This window comes from Emydura macquarii, unplaced genomic scaffold (genome assembly GCF_026122565.2).
Source record: "Emydura macquarii macquarii isolate MOO-44397 ecotype Brisbane River unplaced genomic scaffold, CSIRO-AGI_Emac_v2 contig_2897, whole genome shotgun sequence".
Taxonomy (NCBI): domain Eukaryota; kingdom Metazoa; phylum Chordata; order Testudines; family Chelidae; genus Emydura; species Emydura macquarii.
In genome coordinates, this window is record NW_027133034.1 from 2,495,003 (window position 1) to 2,514,076 (window position 19,074).

The window sequence follows — 19,074 nt, forward strand, 5'->3', positions numbered from 1 at the left end:
GGAGAAGGAGCAGGAGCAGGTGAGCTGTGATTTGCATTTTATTCTGAAAGCCCCCACCCTTACCTCTTGGTATTTGAGGTGTTTAGTACATAAATGTTATTTTATATATTTTTCCCATATACTTGTACATCACCTTTAAGAAACTCAGGAAGAAGTGTCTGCATCCATGTGTCTAGATTTACATCTGATATAGTAGACTCAGTACTGTATTACCAAGTTCAAATGTTCAAAAATCATGAGTCAGATATTAAAAAATCATGAGATTATCTTTAAAATCATGAGATTTTTTAAAACAAAGATTTTGAGGGGCTTCTTATTTATCTTTTGGTGGTGTACCTTTGGAGTTCAGATTTCCAAGCTTCTCTTCACAATTATGAGGGCTAGAATCTTACTTTTTTTCCAGATGAAAGCTGAGATTCTCAGCCAATCACATGCCTCCCAGACTTGAGGCTTCAAATCTTTTAACAGACATCTGTGTTTTAAAACAACTGTTGTTGCAACTAAGATTGTATAATGTAAAACTGATTAAAACAGAAGTAAAGGGATTTTAGTCTGTGTTATACTGGCTTGGTCATTGAACTACAGGTCCCAGAATGCTCCTGTATCTGACATACATCCAAATCTTCTGCAACAACAAACATAAATCACAATTAGCTATTACGTCTGATGGCTCATATCTTTCTGATATAATGTTTGGCTACGATCTATTCAGCTGTATGGCTTGTATCATTTCTCCATAGGAAACATCATTTAAAAACAAAAACTTAAGTGTAACACCATAAAAGTGTTATTAGCAACTAAACATGCTACCAGTGTGTGCGTATAACTTCTTGGCATATGTGAGGTAAGCAGCATAGACAGATGGAAACATTCAACGGTGCTGAATAGGAAAAAACTTTCCCCCTCTGCTAAAAATGTAGAGAGTTTTCAAATACGCTAATGTAAGGAAATTCCGTCTTCCAGTACTGTTAATGTTGAGGAGAAAAAGCCTAAATGACAGGTCCCATTTTAACAAGATATGGAGACATCAGAGTAATGTCAGTGAATGCAGCTGCGGCAAGTCGGGCGGTGTGCAGTGAGCTTACCTACCGTCGCAGCCGTGCAGAACCCCGCGCCACCTTTCCGTTTTGCAGACCTCCTAAGCTGCACGAGTTACCCGCCCTTTCTAGTCGAGCAGTGAGCGAGCGGCTGACAGCGTGGGTGGCGATGAACGCTGCCGTGCCTGAGGAACACAGAGCCCCGGAGTAGCCCCTCCCTATCCCCGCTTGAGCCGAGGACCAGTTATGTAGCTGGCAGGTTTTCCCCCCAGCCTGTCCAAGCTCAGCTCATCTTTGCTGCTGCTGCGGCTTTCACTCTGGTGTCCTGTCCTGAGGACACGAGGAGGCTGGGTGCAAACACTCACACGTACACTGAACAAACTTGTCTGCTGCTTTGGACGTTTTTATTTGCCATAGACTGGCGGGTTCACGTCTCCCCCTCCCATCTCCCCTCTATTAGTTCAACCTTAAAGAGCTGTATTATTTTCCTCACGTGAAGGGCCACTATGCTCCTGCTGTATCTCCTCACTGCGCAAGGTAAGGGGGCCCCCAATATGGGGAGAGAGGTTGGTTGGGGAGACCAGCAAATTGAGTCCCTGCTGCTGCTAATCCCTTTCTCGCTTTGTGGGCTGTTTGCTTCTGAAAGCTCTGACGTGCCTGTAAAGGTCCTTCTGTCTGTGCAGCTTCACTTTGGAAGGTGTGAGTCAGGCAGCATCTCTCTGTCAGGGCTATAATTTAAGCTGTGATACCAAGGCAAAAAAAGGAGGAGTGATGCCTGCAGTAGGTTCCATCAGCTACCCTTATTCCTGGTTGCTTCCATGGCTGAATGAGCCTGAGCCTGTTTGCCCAAGTTGCGGAGGAGCATGTGGTTTCCCTCACAATTCTTTTCATTCTGAGTGCAATGCAATGCTATCTGTGTGAACAGAGCTCTCTTTGTCCCTCCAGTTTTGCTGTTTGCTGGAGCTGTCGAGCTCTCTGCTGGGTCTTGTGCCTTTGAAGACAGCACTTGTGGCTATGAATCAGACCCTACATTTTTGCCATGGATTTTAAATGAAGAAGGTAAGAGTGGCTTTTTGTTGTTTACAGTGACACACTGTACTTAAAAATGATATAATGTGAACAAATACATTTCTATACCTAGGCTACAATAAACTAAAAAAGTATCAAGAATCTGAAATGTATGAAACTGCTATGTAGTATTGCTGTTTATATTAAACATATACTGTATTCCATCCCAGAAGTGGCTGCATTTCTGTTGCAAGAGAAGTGATGTCTGTCTGTATGTGTTATCTTTACTATGGACACTACATAGGGTTTTTGTGAGGTGTATTTAGTAATGTTTGTTAAATGTTTTGAGATACCTGGATGAAAAGTAATATATGATTGCAAAGTGTTGTTGAGGTTTTGATATTTTCTTTGGCCCATTGTGTGGTACCTACAATTGAATAGGAAAAAATTTAAATCACTATTTTTGACATTTTATTATTGAGCTCTGCTGGGAAAATATGTGAGAGTCCAAATTCCCATGGATTTCAGAGGCAGTGTTGCCAGAGTAATGATTGCAGAATTTGTTGCTCTCTATATAATGAACACAATTTGGGTATAACTGAGAAGTGAAAATATTTATATTGGGGTATGGCAGTAGATACATCTTGCACAGGATTGAATTTGGGTTCACATAATAAAAGGAAGCCCTATTAGCTGTGTATTTGGCAGGCATATAAATCCCCAAGACAGGGTCTAGGTATAATAAAGTGGTGAGTATAGTTACCTATGGATAAATCCTCATGTCTTCTCTCCTTTCAGCCTTCCAATTACTAAAAGATTTTCTCTTTCTGTTCCCAGTCCCCCTCTAACTATTTAAAATGATAGTACAAAACAATGCCGCTTCTAAGGGCCAAATGGATGTCCATCCCTTTTTGGAAGCAGTGTAACAGTCTCTCTGCCTCCACTACTCTGTGAGCATTTTGCCTCATTGAGTTGGCTCTTTTGGAAGCAGCACATCCTCTTAGTGATTGACAGGAAACCCTGTGTACAGTAGTGCTGATTCAGCTCAGAGTGGCAGAGAGACATTGGCAGCAACATCTGCTGGGGTAACAGTGTGAGATGTAGAGTAAATTAATATTATGGTGTTTAAAAGAAAAAAAGAAACCAACTTGGAGCACTAACAGCCAGCCACACTGTTCGGGCTCACAGAGCACTAGTTTGGTTGATTGGAGCACTCTTTATTTTTTCTGAACATCTAAACTTCTGTCACCGGAAATGAGTGGTTTTTTTTTAAAGAATGTATAACTGGGTTGTAAAGTTCACTCCGGGGGGGACAGTTGGTGTACTAATACTTTTAATAGGTAGAGTTCTGTCAATATTTCCGTTAGTTTGTAGCTCAGTGGTAGTAAGTCATTCCAGGTGACATTTGGCATATAGGGTATTGGCTTCTCTGAAATTTATTCAGTATTGTAACCAAACTAATTAAAAATGCTTTATCCAACTTTAGCGCTCAGGTGTGCAAAACCTGTTTGCCTCAGATACTGTTTTACTCCATAATACATAAAAACACACTTTTACTTGGAACTGATTTTTGCAGGTGTCTCTGATCACTGTGTGCATAAGTTGTGTGTTTCCTGGCACAACAAAGGAAGTTAAGAATAGGAATGGCATCTTTAACTGTAAATTGCTTCACTTCTTTGGGCTTGCTTTAAAATATTGTATTGTTTTAAAGTAGTGTTTACTCTCTGGAGAATATATCCTTGTAGGGACCACATGACTTGCTGTTTAAAGTTTTTCAGTTCTTCATCCTATAAATCTCTCAATAATGTGGTATCATGCCAAGCAGTTGAGGTGATATGTGCATAGCTAAATCCCACTGAGAAATTTCCACTCCATACTTGAAACTTTTTTGCCCAGCTGCCAAGGAAGCCAATGTGTACTTAAGGGGCCAAATTTTGCTCTGGTTTATACTTGTGTATTTCTAGTTAGATCAGTGGGGTTGCATGGGTTCAACTGCCCTTTGAAATGCTTTGGGCTTCTCTTTAACTAAGAGTTCTGAGGTGGGGCAATTTTGTTCAAATAGATAAGTATCATATTGAGATAGTTGGAACAGATGTTGAGTACCATACAATTTTAAATAATTTAAAATAACTTTTTATTTGATCTTTTGACAAGTGTGCTTGACTGATGCTGCCATCCAAATTTTAGCAAAAGTCCAACTGGAAAATCAAACTGAAATATTTAATATTAAAGTCAACAGAAATTGTATTTGAGAAAGGACTGTAAGACTGGGCTGTAAGGTCCCAGTCCTGCAATTGGATTAATGGGATGGATTCTTGTGCCTAAATAAACCTGTATTGACTTCAGTGGCACTCTGTGTGGGATTAAGGCCCTACACAGGTTGATCTATATACAGGATTGGGGCCCAATATTATAAACAGCAAGGTGCCCTTTCTGTCTGATAGGTATTCTGGGGAGGTCATTTACTACTAAAATGTTACATTCCAAAATGCCACAAACTATTCTTATGTATTGCTAAAAATCACTGACTAAAGAATAATATAAAAATGAAAATTGGCTCAAAATATTACAAATCCTCCTTTAAAAAAATGTCAGCCAGCTACAGAGGTGAGTGTACAATGTCCGGTAATGTGGGACAATGTGTACTTGATGCACTTAGTGAAAAATGTTTATAAATTGCTAGCTACATGAAAAAGAACACAATTATGAATTTGTTGCATGGCAAAAAGGCTGGATTATGTAATCCTTGTTTTCAAATATAAACTGATGACCAAGAGATTAGCTAATGTCTGTACAGTGCTTCAAAGATGTAATGAGCTATGTGACTGTTAAATATGATTATTCAGCTGTATGCACCAGCCAAAATGCTAGTGACCTTCAATAACTTTAGAAAAGTCCATTTTACCATAAATATCCTTGCATGCACTATGTCTCTGAAGAGGAATTTACATAAAACTCTTCCTCAGGACATGAGGCAAATATTCTCCATGGACAAGAGCTATTACTTTATGAGAAAGACAGAAGGCAATTCCATATTCATCAGTACGAGTGATATTTAGTTAAGGAGTTCACTGTTTCACTACTGCAGTAATATTTGTCACAAATAGCATTCTGCGGTCAAATTCAGACCAGATTTATATTCAGATACTTTGTGGCCATTGGCTTTGCAGACCCCTGAAGGGCATCTCTGATCAAGTCTGTAATTCCATGCTGAGGTTCTGATAATATGAGCAAACCCCTGGAGCTTTACTCTTATGGTTTATAACGTTAGCAGATCTCCTGATGAAATCAGACTTCCCTACAAGTGAAGGGCACTGTTACCTATATTACAAATCCTTAACGATAGTGTAGTAGGATTTACAAATAATTTAGGCTTACAAATAACGTTTTGGCAGAAGGGGAAGTTTATTAAAGAAAATACTATTTTAAATATAATTGTTTTCATTAAGCAGAAGAGAGTTTTATTTCCTCAGTGACTGCGCAGAATCCTCTGTGACTCAACATCGCAAGTCCTTGTTAGGTGTGGTGCACAGTTGCCTTGACTGTGTGGGAGCTCCAAGACACATTGTGGCTTAGGAAAGTTCTGGGTGTGCCCCGTCCATGGCCAGACAGCAATTGTGGTTGGAGCGGTAAGGACAGGGCTATAGGCCCACCTGAAATGCAAGAAGGGAAAAGTCTCTGAAATCAGAAGAGTGCAGGGACTGCAGTTGTAGTTGCATTGCACAGATGATGCAGTGGGATAAGATTTCTGGCCTCTTTTGCCTCAACCCTCAAACTAATCTGCACAAGGGCTAGTTGTAATCTGGCCCTAAGAACACCATGTCATAGCAAAATTATAAATCATAGTTTCCTTAGACTCAAGAATCAAGGTCCATCCTTTCTATGCCTGTGAACCACTTCTTTGTTGATATTTTTCTCAAGAATAGCACTAGTTTTGTCCACCACTAGTGCTGCCTGCTCCTGCTGTTGAGCGTTCAATATGGCTGTGTCCATGAGTATGTTTTGTTCCTGGTCTCCCTTCAAGTCGGCAGGGAATAACTTAGAGCTGAAAAGCATCCACACTTGGGCCATTGACTCATATCTGCACCAAGTCCTGGACTGTGCTGTATTGCATGGGCATGTTTTGGTGTGGGCTTCTTTTGATTACCATTGTGTTACCATTGCGGAGCGCCATGTCAATGAGAACATTGTTCCCATCAACAGCAATATATTCTGAAAAGCAAATAGTCTGGTGGTTAAACACTTCGTTAAATGTGCATGTGCACTGGCATTTGTGGGTGTAATGGTATTTAGCAGCGATTTTATAGGCAACTATTGATGTAGGGCTCTCATCTACACTTAGCTGTATTGTTCGCTAGTATACTTTCAGTTAGTACTTTTCCATAATGAATTGAGTGGAGTTGAACTACTGGAGCTATGTGAATGGTGCTTGCTGTAGCCTGGGAAATCTGGCGTTCGTATGGTCAATGGCAGCTTCAAGAATATAGATTTCATTGTTCTGTTGCTTTGCTTCCACAGCCCCAGAAATGTTTACCCCTTCAAATTTGACATCTCTACAGATACATTTTTGGGCATAAAGGCAGGATTGTTTTTAGCTGCTATGTTTCCAGAATGGAACTTACTATTTTTTTGCAAAAATTCACACAGCAGGAGACTCTGTCTTTGAAAAGAGAGACTTCAGTCAGAATGGAGATAAAGTACACAATGAATTACAATGTGTGCACAAATTTTACTGTCTTGATCCCCTTATGAATGCTACAACTTGAGCTATCTCAATCCAAGACTCAGATTCTGTAGTATGTTCCAAATGGGTGACTGTCAAATGACTGTATTTGAATGTTGGTTTAATAAACAAATCAGTATGCATGGCAGGATATATGTGAAATAGATCTTGTCTCAGAGAGCTGAAGTTGCTGATGTATTTTGGGACTTAAATAACAATAGAAAATGTTTTTCAAAATAAAGTTAATTTTTTTTAAATGAGGATAATCTTTTTGAGAACTAGAATAGCAAGCACAAGGCTGTGAACCAAATAATGCACAACAACACGAGGAACATGGCAGATGAAACTCAGTGTTGATAAATGCAAAGTAATGCACATTGGAAAAAATAATCCCAACTATACATGATGGGATCTAATGATGGGGGTCTATGAGGGGGTCTAAATTAGCTGTTACCACTTAAAAAAGAGATCTTGGAGTTATCATGGATAGTTCTCTGAAAACATCCGGTCAATGTGCAGCCTAAAAAGCAAGCAGAATGTTAGAAACCATTAGTAAGGGGATAGATAATAAAACAGAAAATATCATAATCTCATTATGTAAATCCATTATGGTACACCCACATTTTGAATCCTCCATGCAGTTCTGGTTACCCCATCTCAAAAAGGATATATTAGAATTGGAAAAGGTACAGCGAAGTGCAACAAAAATGATTAAGGTATGGAACAGCTTCCGAATGAGGACAGATTAAAAAGACTGGGATTTTTCATTTTAGGAAAGAGATGACTAAAATGATAAGGGATATGATAGAAGTCTGACTGAAATCATGACTGGTGTGGAGAAAGTGAATAAGGAAGTGTTATCTACCCCTTCACTTAACACAAGGACCACGGTCATTCAATGAAATTAACAGGCAGCAGGTTTAAAACAAACAAAAGGAAGTACTGCTTCACCCACACACAGTCAACCTGTGGAAGCTTTTGCCATAGGATGTTATGAAGGCCAAAACTCTAACGGGTTTCAAAAAGAACTAGATAAATTCATGGGGTATAGGTCCATCAATGACTGTTAGCCAAGATGTTCAGGGATGTAACCCCATGCTCTTGGTGTTCCTAGCCTCTGATTGGCAGAAGCTGGGAGTGGACAACAGGGCATGATGGATCACTCGATGATTGCTTGTTCTGTTCATTCCCTCTGAAGCACCTGGTATTGGCCACAGTGAGAAGACAGGATACTGAGCTAGATGTACCATTGGCATGACCCAATATAGAGATTCTTTTGTTCATATGTAACATTTTGTCTAAACTTGACCTGCCCACCATTTGACTAGCCTATGTTCACAGTTTCACAATTTAAATTCAGGCCTATGTGTTTTGATTTGAGTTCTTACGTCTTGGTCCCCACAACATCTTTAGCTGTTTTGCTACTCTGTTATGTTACCTCTAGCTGTTCCAGACTCTGAGTCTACTATGTCAGCAAAGGCAATTCAAAGCTGATATATGCATTCTCTTGCTGAGTTGCAGACCTGTTAGCACAGTAGTTATTTTAGCTGTCTGTAGTACATATCTAGGACACTTTCCTGTCATACTATACAACCATTTCTATAAAATATCTGTAACATTACCCAGAGAGTGTATGCTTAATCCAAGATTTAAGCAACCAAGTTTGTAGGACTCTAAGAGTTGCAACATAGCCACCTCTGACTTGGTTGGAAAATTAAACTGTTTGCCTTTCTGGCAAAAATAATTCCATTTGGACTACCTGGCTGTAGCTGAAAAGCCCAGACCCAATCTCTGCCCTCTCCAGTGAACAGAACTGTAGCAGAAAAATACATAACATAGATAGGTTCATTCTCAGGTGTGCTCAGCTGTAAATTCCTTCCTGAGCCCACCTCCTTCTTCTAGACATTGTTTGTGTGGCCAACATCAAGTAGGCCCATCCCCTCTGATTGTCAGTTGGGCCTAAACTGGTCTGCTCGACCCTCTCTTCCTTCCCTCTGACTAGCAGCTCAGTTCTTTAGTCTGCCCTGCTCCTCCTCCTCCCCACGTGGCAGCTCGCTTTTCTCTTCTCTCACTCAGTCCTTGCAACCACATTCCAGTCTGACTTGCAGCTCAATGTCTATCTTGCATTTAAAAAACAGTGGCTGGCCTGTGCCAACTGACTCGGTCTTGAGGGGCTGAGGCTAAGGGACTATTTAATTGTGGTGTAGACATTCGGGTTAGGGCTGCAACCTGAGCCCAAACATCTATACCAAAATTAAACAGCAGCCTCTTAGCCCGAGCCCTGTGAGCCCGAGCCCTGTGAGCTTGAGTCAGCTAGCAACAGCCACCTGCGGGCATTTAATTGCAGTGCAGATATACCAAGTACTGCTGTGCCTGATGCCTGTCTGCAGCCTCACCTGTTGTGTGTTTATCTGGTGTGCAACAAGTCTGACACTTGCCCAGATATCATTTGTTGTTCTCGGTTTCTGTGCAATAGAATTTTTCTCAATCTGATTCTGAGTTACAGTTGTTAACTTATTCTTAGCTCAGCTTCAGATACAGTTCCCAGAAAACAACAACAACAAAGTAGTACTATTTACATACACAAGACACTCTTAGCATCAGCAACAGACAATGTGTGAAACCTTTGATAAGGCTGGTTTTCCATCTGTTCTAGTACATTTAAATCAATCCCAAATTGCTATCAGTGCATCACAATATGAGAGACAAGTTTCAAAGCATGCCTTCTCCTCCACAATATAATACAGTTATCAGGATCATGTTTTCGTTTTCAGTTGTCACAAATTAAGTGTTTGGGGAAACAAGAATCTATTTTAGCTTGTTCACACTAAAACCTTGAGGATGGCTGCAAGATAAGTGTGACAGCTGTCTTTAAAGATCTTGATTATTAAATATTCCTGAAGCATGTGCCAAAATGCTTGACGTTATTTAAGAAGATCTCTGTGTAAGCTCAAAAGCTTGTCTCTGTCACCAATAGAAGTTGGTCCAATAAAAGACATTACCTCACCCACCTTGTCTCTCTTGTGACTTTTTGTAACAGAAAACAATTAAAATAGGTTAATATGGCTGTATAAATTACTGGAAAGATTATAATTGATTATATAATTAACAGCATAAGGTGAAGATGTGTACATTGGTTTGCAAAGTCTGTAGGAGGAAACTGGGCAGTAGAGGGCGGGGGAGAGGTACTAGAGGCCAAATCATTGTAATAAAGCAGAGAGAGAGAGAGGGCTTCATGGATAAATAAAACTGTTTTTATTTATTCTAATGAAGTTCCTTATTCAATATTAGAACAAAGCAACTTCTTCTGAGATTTTGTTTACCATTGTCACATGATCCTGTAAAACTTAATGCAGTTGCCTTATGACTTTACATTGCAAAATGCCACAGTTTTGCAAAATATGCTATTATTAAACATGTAAACTAAGATAAGTATTGTTTCTCTACCACATAGTAGATGCTTGGAGTTTTTTTTCTGCACGTTTCTGAGTACATGGTGTGATGAGGTGTGCCCCCTTCCCCCTGCCCTGCAAGATCTGAATTAGGCCAGGTGGGCCTAATCAACTAATTAGGCTGCAAGCAAGGAGCTTTAGGCTGGAGGCAGCTAATTAAAGAGAAACTCACCTGTGAGAGACAGGCTGGGCTTCTACAAAAGACAGGAAATTTGAAGTAGAGAGGGAAAGTGGGAAAGGCTTTAGTAACTCTCTGGGAAGAGAGCAGAAAGAGACTGGCAAACTCAGAGGTGTGGGGGAAGGTCAGGAGCTATGGAAACAGCTCAGAGAAAGGTAGCAAGGTGCAGGGAACAGATCTTGGCGGCGGCTGCTGTGTTGAGGGTCCCTGAGCCAGAATCTCGAGTGGTGGGCATGGGCCCAGGTTCCCCTGCCAGCCACTGTGGGAATGGCACTGTGAAGCGGAAGACTGTCAGAGACTTTATATTTAGGAACTTTGGGCTATAGGGGTCAGATTCAGTAAAACTGGTTCCAGGAGATATAATGCCCCCACTGTCACTAGGGCTTGTTACATTCCCCAGGGATTCATGCTCAGAGAGAGGAGGTGGGTTGATCAGGGGCTTGCCTCCATTCTTGACTTGATTTTTCCACTGAGGGATAGATCTAAGTTGCACAGGACTTCTACAATATCTCTGCTGGTAGAATCCTTAGAAAGGAGGTGTTGAGTTAGGGTACTTGCTGGCTGCTTTACCCACACTGCCTTGCCAGCTAGCATCTCTCACTTTTAGGGTTTTGCTTATACTCTCTAAAAGCCATGTTAGCATAGGGGAGGCTGCAACCTGAGTGAATAATACCTGAGTGACATTTCCACTGGTGTGGGTCTCCACAGTGTAAACTCTGAAATGAATCTAGGCCAGGATTTGTGGGGAAGAAACCAGTGCTTACGGCTTTAAGAGTAATCAGTTTGCACCTTACTGGTAATACCAGATCCTGAAGGTGTGAAACATGTTACATTACACAGGTAATAAACATTATTATCGTTGTTTAATCAGAATTTATTTGCTCTTATTGTGGATCTTAGAGACTGATTTGTAGGCTTAGGTGAACTAAATTGAAAGTGTCCTATATTAATCTTAAAGGGACACTCAATCTGAAGTCTTGACAGATTCAAAAAATAAGTTAAAAATTGTCCAACTCCCTCCCCTGAAGGCCCTGCCAATGTTTGTGGTTTTACAATCACATTTCACTATTATTTTCAATGTTTTTCTCCTGGTTGCTATGTGAAAGACCAACATAACACTGGAAATTGACTGTTTGACTTATCAAAGGAATCGACTATACACACAGTGCTGTCAAATGCTCAAAGTGAACAAACTGAAAAAAATAGAGAAATCTATAGTTTCCGTTTTAGACCTCTTAGGTATTATTTGTAGTTTAATAGTACATAAAGATGTTTTAGACAGAAGTGTGGTTGACAGTGACCCTTTACATTCATGCTATTCTTTGGTTGATTAGTAATGTCAGTGAAATTTGAGCATAGTTTATTACCATTTTGGAGGATTCAGTATTTTTTGCACTTTAATATACTCATTTTTATGCATGCCTTGATGCTACTATCGTATTTTATGCACACCTCTTTCAGTCTCATTGCTACTATCGTTCACATTATTATAGTGTCTACATAAGCTAAAGAGTCCTGTAACTTTACATCACCACTTATAGGTGATTTTTCTCATCCAGAACATAATTTTTGTACAGAGAATAGCTATTTTCTCAACATATTTTATTTTGGCAAACATAAATCAAGGCTGAAGTGATGTATACTTGGTAGATAGAGTAACTGCACAGTGTTCAAAGTGAGCCAGTTTTAAATAGAGGTGTTCTTACATAAAGGGTAATCTACGCATGTTACTAACACTTTGTTCAGTACTGGAAGTCTTGCAAGTTTTAGTATCAGAAAATCCATGAATCATAGTGATTAACTGATGTTTCAAATGGCAATCCAAAGTCTTTCAGAGAATTTGGACTTTAAAATATCCAATTATTGAACAAGTAAAATACATTAAGGCACTGTGTAATGCCTTTGAGTTCCTTTAGACTCTCAGGGCCATAGACTACCTGTGGACGTGTCCCTGGAACCGGGGAGCAGCGTCCGGGGTTTCCCCTCTCTGGGTCCTCCTCAGAGGGGGACCACCCCTCCCGGCTCCCTCCCACCGGGAGCAGTCTTGTGCCCTTTTCAGGGCAAGCAGTTTTATGGCCCCGCCCTCAGGCAGGGCTGGCGAGGCAGCAGTTTTATGGCCCCGCCCTCAGGCAGGGCTGGCGAGGCAGCAGTTTTATGGCCCCGCCCTCAGGCAGGGCTGGCGAGGCAGCAGTTTTATGGCCCCGCCCTCAGGCAGGGCTGGCGAGGCAGCAGTTTTATGGCCCCGCCCTCAGGCAGGGCTGGCGAGGCAGCAGTTTTATGGCCCCGCCCTCAGGCAGGGCTGGCGAGGCAGCAGTTTTATGGCCCCGCCCTCAGGCAGGGCTGGCGAGGCAGCAGTTTTATGGCCCCGCCCTCAGGCAGGGCTGGCGAGGCAGCAAGCCGCTCTCTGGAATGGCACGGCGGGGAAGGCTTCCTCACAGAGGATAGGGAAGGGGGAGGGGGACGCAGGCCCGCCCGTCTCCACTGCGTCCCAGCCCAGGGCCCTGGCAGTGGCAACAGCGTTTGCCACTGGGTCGGCGGGGCTCCGGCCGCAACACGCCACCCAGGTGCCCCTGACTCAGCCACTAACCTGTGGCGATCCCTGGGCTTCTTCCTCCCCGAAACCCCCGGTACCTGCCTCCTCTGGGTCGCTGAGGTTCGGTAGACCTGCTAGGCCCTCCTCGTCCACAGGCGGCAGCTCAGGGAGCTCCATGGGCTCATCCTCGAAGGGTAGCTCCTCCAGGTCCTGCAGTCCCCAGGCCTCAGGCAGGGCTGGTAGGTCCTCGGGGTCCCAGGCTCGGCACTGCTCTGGCAGGTCTGGTGCGGTCTCCCAAGCCCCGTGTGTCTGCGGGGGGTTCTCCTCCGGCTCGTAGTCCGCTGGGAGCCCCGACGGGCCTTCCTCCGGCTCCCAGGCCAAGGGGGTCTCTGGCGGTCCCTCCGACTCCCAGGCCCTAGGGTACCTGGGGGAGGCCTCGGTCAAGCCCCAGTCTGGGTTTAAGGCCTGCCCCTGCCACTCCCTCTCAGCCCGGCTCACCGGCCCAGCCTTGGCTAGGAGCTCCGGCAGAGACACATCCTTCCGCTTCAGTTGCCTCCTGCTAAGTGAGCTCGCCGGCCTGATTCTTAAAGGCCTAGCTCCGCCCTTCTGCTTCCGGTCAGGTGGGGCCCCTGAGGCCTTTAAAGGCCTAGTCCCGCCCCTGGCTTCCGGTCAGGTGTTTCCCTGGGGCAGGCTTCTGTCAGCCAGGGTGGGTCTGGTTCCCTCTCTGGGTCCTCCTCAGAGGGGGACCACCCCTCCCGGCTACACTACCCTTTTCATTAAAAATGTGTGGAAGGGGTAGAGATCTACAAAAATGGGTTGTGCAAAGGTGAATGCATAGTGATACCTGTATTTAAGGTTGCCCAAACATTTTTGTCTTAAATGCCCTTTTTATTTTGGCCTTTCAAATGGGCTTTCTTATAATTGTCTCAAATTTTAACTTTTTTATATTGCAATATAGTCTTTAATGGTTTTATTACATCTTATTTTGTTTGCAGAACTGCTGTCTCATCTAGTGTGCAGGCTGGGCAAGAAGAAGGGTTGTGCATGAGGGTGGTGCACAGGGAAGTACTGTCTCATTCTTTTTGAAGCTGGAACATGGGGCAGAATTAAGGTTATACTAATACTCTTTATCCTCAAATCTCACAGTAGTTTACAGAGATCTATAAATATGTTTGCGTGTCAGCTTTCCATCTGTAAAGACTGGTTAAGCAACTTGCCCAATGTCACTCCCAGTGGTAGAGTTTGGAATAGAACCAAGTCTTCTGACTCAGCCCTGTATTCCACTTGCCCAATCATGCTGTTTTCCAGCATGAACCATGCCATTTAGGAGCTAAGACATTTGTAGTAACCAACCCATTGTAAAAGGCCAAATTCAAAAGATAGGATACTACTCTGTCTGGAGTAGGGGGCGCTGATTTCTTTGGAACCCCTTGCAGTGTGTATGTTTGTATTGCAGTCAGTCTGGTTGATAGGCATCCAGGTTAGCCTGGCCTGGATGCAAGCAGCCACATTGCAAAGCCCTACTAGAGTTACTGTGCCCTCATTGGTGCTGTGACATTCCCTTGTGTGTCATGAGGACTTCTGAGGGCACATGCATGGTTCTTTGTTCTGCACCAAGCATAGCCATTCTGATTCACTCCCAGTAAATTGTGCTAGCATGTAAAGCCTCATCGGGACGATGAGTGAAGCTGAGGTGGGGGTGTGATTAGGAGCTAGGTGAAACCTGGTTATGGGTTGAATTAAAATCTCATTCAAACTGATGTGTGAACATGCCCCATTTAAGACTGTTATAAGGCTAAGGCGCTGCACCTAAAGCAAACCTCTTAGAGTCTGTGCAGAAGTTGGCCCCATGTGCGAGTGGGAGGTTGCACTGGCCCATACTGTTGCCAGGGGTGTGAGAGAACAGAACACACAGAAACTGAGCACAAACAAGGCAGAGGCAGAAAACGAGAAAGCCAGGCAGTAGCCTGTGAGCACAATGTGATCCTGGGGAAAGCTAGAGAGAGCTTTTGACCATGGTCTGTTGGCTAAAGAAGCTTGGGGCTGTATGGAAAGAAACTTCTCCTTTTGTTCTTAGTTCCCCTGCACTTGAAGAAACAGAACTTGGTATGTTCCTTGTAAATAAACAAGATTATGTCAGAGAGTGCCAGATTCCATCAATTTCTCTTTCCAGCTAAAACATCCCTAGGGCCCTGAAATTTGACTAGCTGCTCGGATCAAAAAGGGACATTATTACTTATCTGTGAGGTGCTTAACACTTAGGGTCTTGAGTCTTCCAGCAGGGTTTCTAGGCTCCACTGTAAAACAAATAATAAACAAGGGGGGGGGAGTAGAGCCTGCACTGTTTGCCGATGTTCATAAACTCACTGCCACTCTTCCATGCAAAATCTCCATAGCTGGAGCTTCATATGCTTTGGGGGGTGTTTCTAGAAGGACGGAGATGGAGAGCAGCTGTTCAGTGATATTCCCTGGTGTGCCTGAGGATTTTCATACGGAACTTCATGTAACTCAAAGCTAATAGCATCATTAAGTTACCATTTGTAGCTACTGCCCCCTCAGTGGGATAGTGGACAGCCAGGGGACCAATGGCAACACTGCGGTTGTATGCTGTAAAGAGAGGGAGGATTGTGTCTGGGGAGCACTATGGATAAGATAGCTCTCTACACAGGTGGCCTAGGTTTCAGTGAAATTGCAGATTTATTCGGGGATCCATCTGAGTAAGAGACTATATCATTCAGCTTCTTTGGACCCAGTAATCTTGACCTGAGAAGGGAGAATGTGTCCGAACCTTTGCAAATTGAAGCTCATGGTGTTTTTGCCTTAATTTCCCTCTTCCGTGTGTTTTTGCACAGGTAATAATTTGTTCCTTGGGGTATTTTTTCTGTAATAAGAAATGTTGACTTTGCTAGGTAATACAAATAACACTTTGGTGTTTTCCTGAGTCCTTCCATATTTCACTGGGCCACTGCTCCCATTTTGGATGTTTGCAGATCTTGTGTGACACCAGTTTATTGCTATAATTGAATTACTCTTGGCAGAATTCTGCACCAAAAAATTTAAAATTCTGCAAAATTTTGCTTATTGTCAAAATAACACAATATAATCACTCCAGTTTCAATTATTTTGATAATTTATTTCAAAATACCTGTCAGCAAGTATGTCTAACAATACAGAACAAAAAGCACCCCACCCTCCATCTCCATGTGTCCTGCACCCCTGTCCCGATGTAGCCCTGCACTGCCCCTGCCCCAACCATATCCCTGCACCCTCACTCAGCCACTACTCCTCTCCTGTCCTCATGTGGCCCAGCATCCCGATTCCCATTCATCCCCTGCCCCAGTCTCCCCCCGCCGCCATTAGCCCTTCTGAGCTCTAGTCTGAGTGACCCCCCTACCCCAGCAGCCGCATGTGCCTCGCTCTGTCCGCTCTCCGCCCCATATCCCAGGGCCTCTTCACCTGGCCCCACGGGCAAGACGTTGTGAGGAAAACAGCCTCTCCTCCTCCCTATCTGTGGTTGGCTGCTCTCGCTCCTGGTGCCACAGCACACCAGCCCCTGTTTGGCAAAGGATATAACTGCAGTGCCACTCCAGCAGAATGTATTTTCTGTGGAGTAAAGAAGTCTTTAGGGGACATGAATTCTGTGTGTGTGCAGTCGTGCAGAATTACCCCAGGTGTATAATTTGATATGGCAGCAGCTCAAACAGGAAGTTTTGGTTGGCACTTTTAGGCAGGTTCTGGTGTTCCTTTTTTGCTTCACAAACCACAGGAGATTATGACCTTTTAGTTTTCATAGGATCATATAAAATAACTGTGGGTTAATTAAAAATATATATTGCTGAATTTTTGCAAACACAATATTAACAATTATGGATTCAGTCTGAAAAATCTGGATGAAGAAAAGTAAAATGAGAAAAACTATCTAATTGCTTTGGCGGAATTGCGTCTCCTGCCATAATAACAGTGTTATTGAGCATTTGAGAAACAAACCAACCAAATCCTGTGTTGTGTAAGTAAAATTCCTTCTTACTAGTAACTAGTTATTGATGACTCAGAAAAGCCTAAATACCAATGGACTGATTTTTATTCATTCCACATTTTATTACTAATTAAATTTATAGGACAATATAATCTTTGAGCTATATGGGTTCAGTTGGCGGGGTGGGGGGGAAGCTGAAAGAGGAGATGAACGTTTAAAAGTAGCTTTGCAAAGGAGGAAAATTGTTTGTCCTTTTTATGGTGTATATAAGGGAAGCATGATAGCTGATTTAACGTTTATTTTTCTGCTTGCTTGTTACATTAGAAATATCAGGTCTTGGCTTCCTTGCTTTTGCTGGAGGATTCATTGGAGACTTGGAGAGCTGATCTTTTTGCATCACAAGAGATGAAAGCTGAGGAATTGAGAAGGGAAGAAAATTTTAGTCAAAATTTAAAACTCTTTGGATATTTTGAATACCTATTTAACTCTTTCTTATCTGGGTGCAATGCTGTTGTGAAAGTTTCAATACCCCCACTTTTGTAATTGAAGGCTGAGAAAATTCACATTCCTTCTCTAATCCTTCTAAGAGTACTCCAGCAAAAACAGAGAAGACCAGACTTGATATTCTTGATATTTCTTAGGTAAAAACAAGCAGAAAGAACCCTATTTGTGGGTGCATGTGAGTAACTCTTCAGGTCTTCTTTATACACCACAAAGGGAAAAAGGGCACAATTTTCCTTTTCTTTTTCTTTGCAGTTCATCCATTGAATCAAAGATCCTTCAGGGGGACTGGATGAATAAAGGGTCTGTAAACAAGATATGGCGCCTTTGTTCTATACTGGTAGGTCACTAGTTCAAATACATTCCAGGGAAATTCATTACCATCTAGCTAAGGTTTTTCTAAAGTGCACATCTTTGTAGTATCTAAGGGTATTTCTACATTGCAGTTAGGCACTTGTGGCTGGCTTGTGCCAGCCAACTCAGGTTCATAGGGCTTGGGCTAAGGGGCTGCTTAATTGCAGTGTAGATATTTGGGCTTAGGCTACAGCTGAGCTCTGGGACCCTCCCACCTCACAGGGTCATAGAGCCTGGGCTGCAACCTAAGCCCAAACATCTACACTGCAATTAAACCCCCTTAGCCTGAGCCCTGCAAGCTCAAGTCAGCTGGCATGGGCCAGCCATGGGTTTTTAATTGCAGTGTAAACATACCCTAAGTGTGGCATAGTTAAGTCTGTGTGTTATTCTCCATGATGGACTTCTTAGAGGATTCTGCTCTGAACACTTTCCTGGTTCTAGTAACCTGTACTTGGGAATGTCTTTTTGAGTGTGGTGGCGTACACACTGCAGTTATGATGGGAAACCTTTAGAAAATATGTCTGCTCTGTCTAATCTTGCCTAGTGGCTCATTCCACAAATGAGCCTCCTTGACCAAGGTCTGGTCTACACTGACAATGGAGGTCGACGTAAAGCTGCTTACATCAACCCCCTAAAGCAGGGGTGGCCAACCAGTCAGACACAAAGAGACAAAGCGTTGATACCTTTGGGGAATCCGAGTCCAGGATGAGTCCATGGACAAGGAGGAAGATGAGAACAAGGGGCAAGCAAGTGTGGTATCCCTTCTCCCTGAAAGCCAGGAGCTGTTTGCAACCCAGGAGCAGCCCATCGAGATGCAGGAAACCATGACTGACCGGGATGCTGGGAAAGGCAAATTGCATGTCTTTGGTTATATCCCCTGTCCAGAATCTTGTACCAGTGAGAATGTAGTGTGTGTGGCAGTGAGCTAATGAACACCTCTGTGGCTGCTGACACAGAGCTATGATGTAACATACTCCCCCAAAAGCCTTCCCAAAAGCCTCTGCGGCTAGTTGCACTGTGGGAAAGCTACCCACGGTGCACTGCTTTGCTTGTCGACCCAAGCATGGCTAGTGGGGACTCAGTTCCCCGACGCAATGAGCATGGTGTGATCATGCTCTAAAATTCGGCAGGTGAAAGTTGATTTAAAATGGACATACCCCAAGACACCATGTAATAGCTGTTTAGCCAATGTGATGTGATTTTGTTTCAGGTCACATGACAGAGATCACAATTATATTTGACAGTAATTGACCAAATTACTAAATACCTATCTTTTTTTTTGCGCTTCTCCTATATATGTACTTGGTGTGAA

At 43.0% G+C, this 19,074-nt stretch overlaps 1 protein-coding gene across 3 annotated transcripts in view; it reads left to right on the forward strand.

Moving 5' to 3' along the window:
• The first annotated feature begins 1,399 nt into the window (after positions 1-1,399).
• Positions 1,400-19,074, forward strand: part of MAMDC2 (MAM domain containing 2) — a 99,013-nt gene continuing 81,338 nt past the window's right edge. For 2 of the 3 annotated variants that reach the window (XM_067568858.1, XM_067568859.1), the window contains exons 1-2: positions 1,400-1,574; positions 1,983-2,096. In XM_067568858.1, coding sequence (XP_067424959.1) covers positions 1,544-1,574; positions 1,983-2,096 — 145 coding nt within the window. In that variant the 5' untranslated portion in view covers positions 1,400-1,543. The remainder of the gene's footprint in view (positions 1,575-1,982; positions 2,097-19,074) is intronic. The other variant, XM_067568860.1, reaches the window with a different exon arrangement.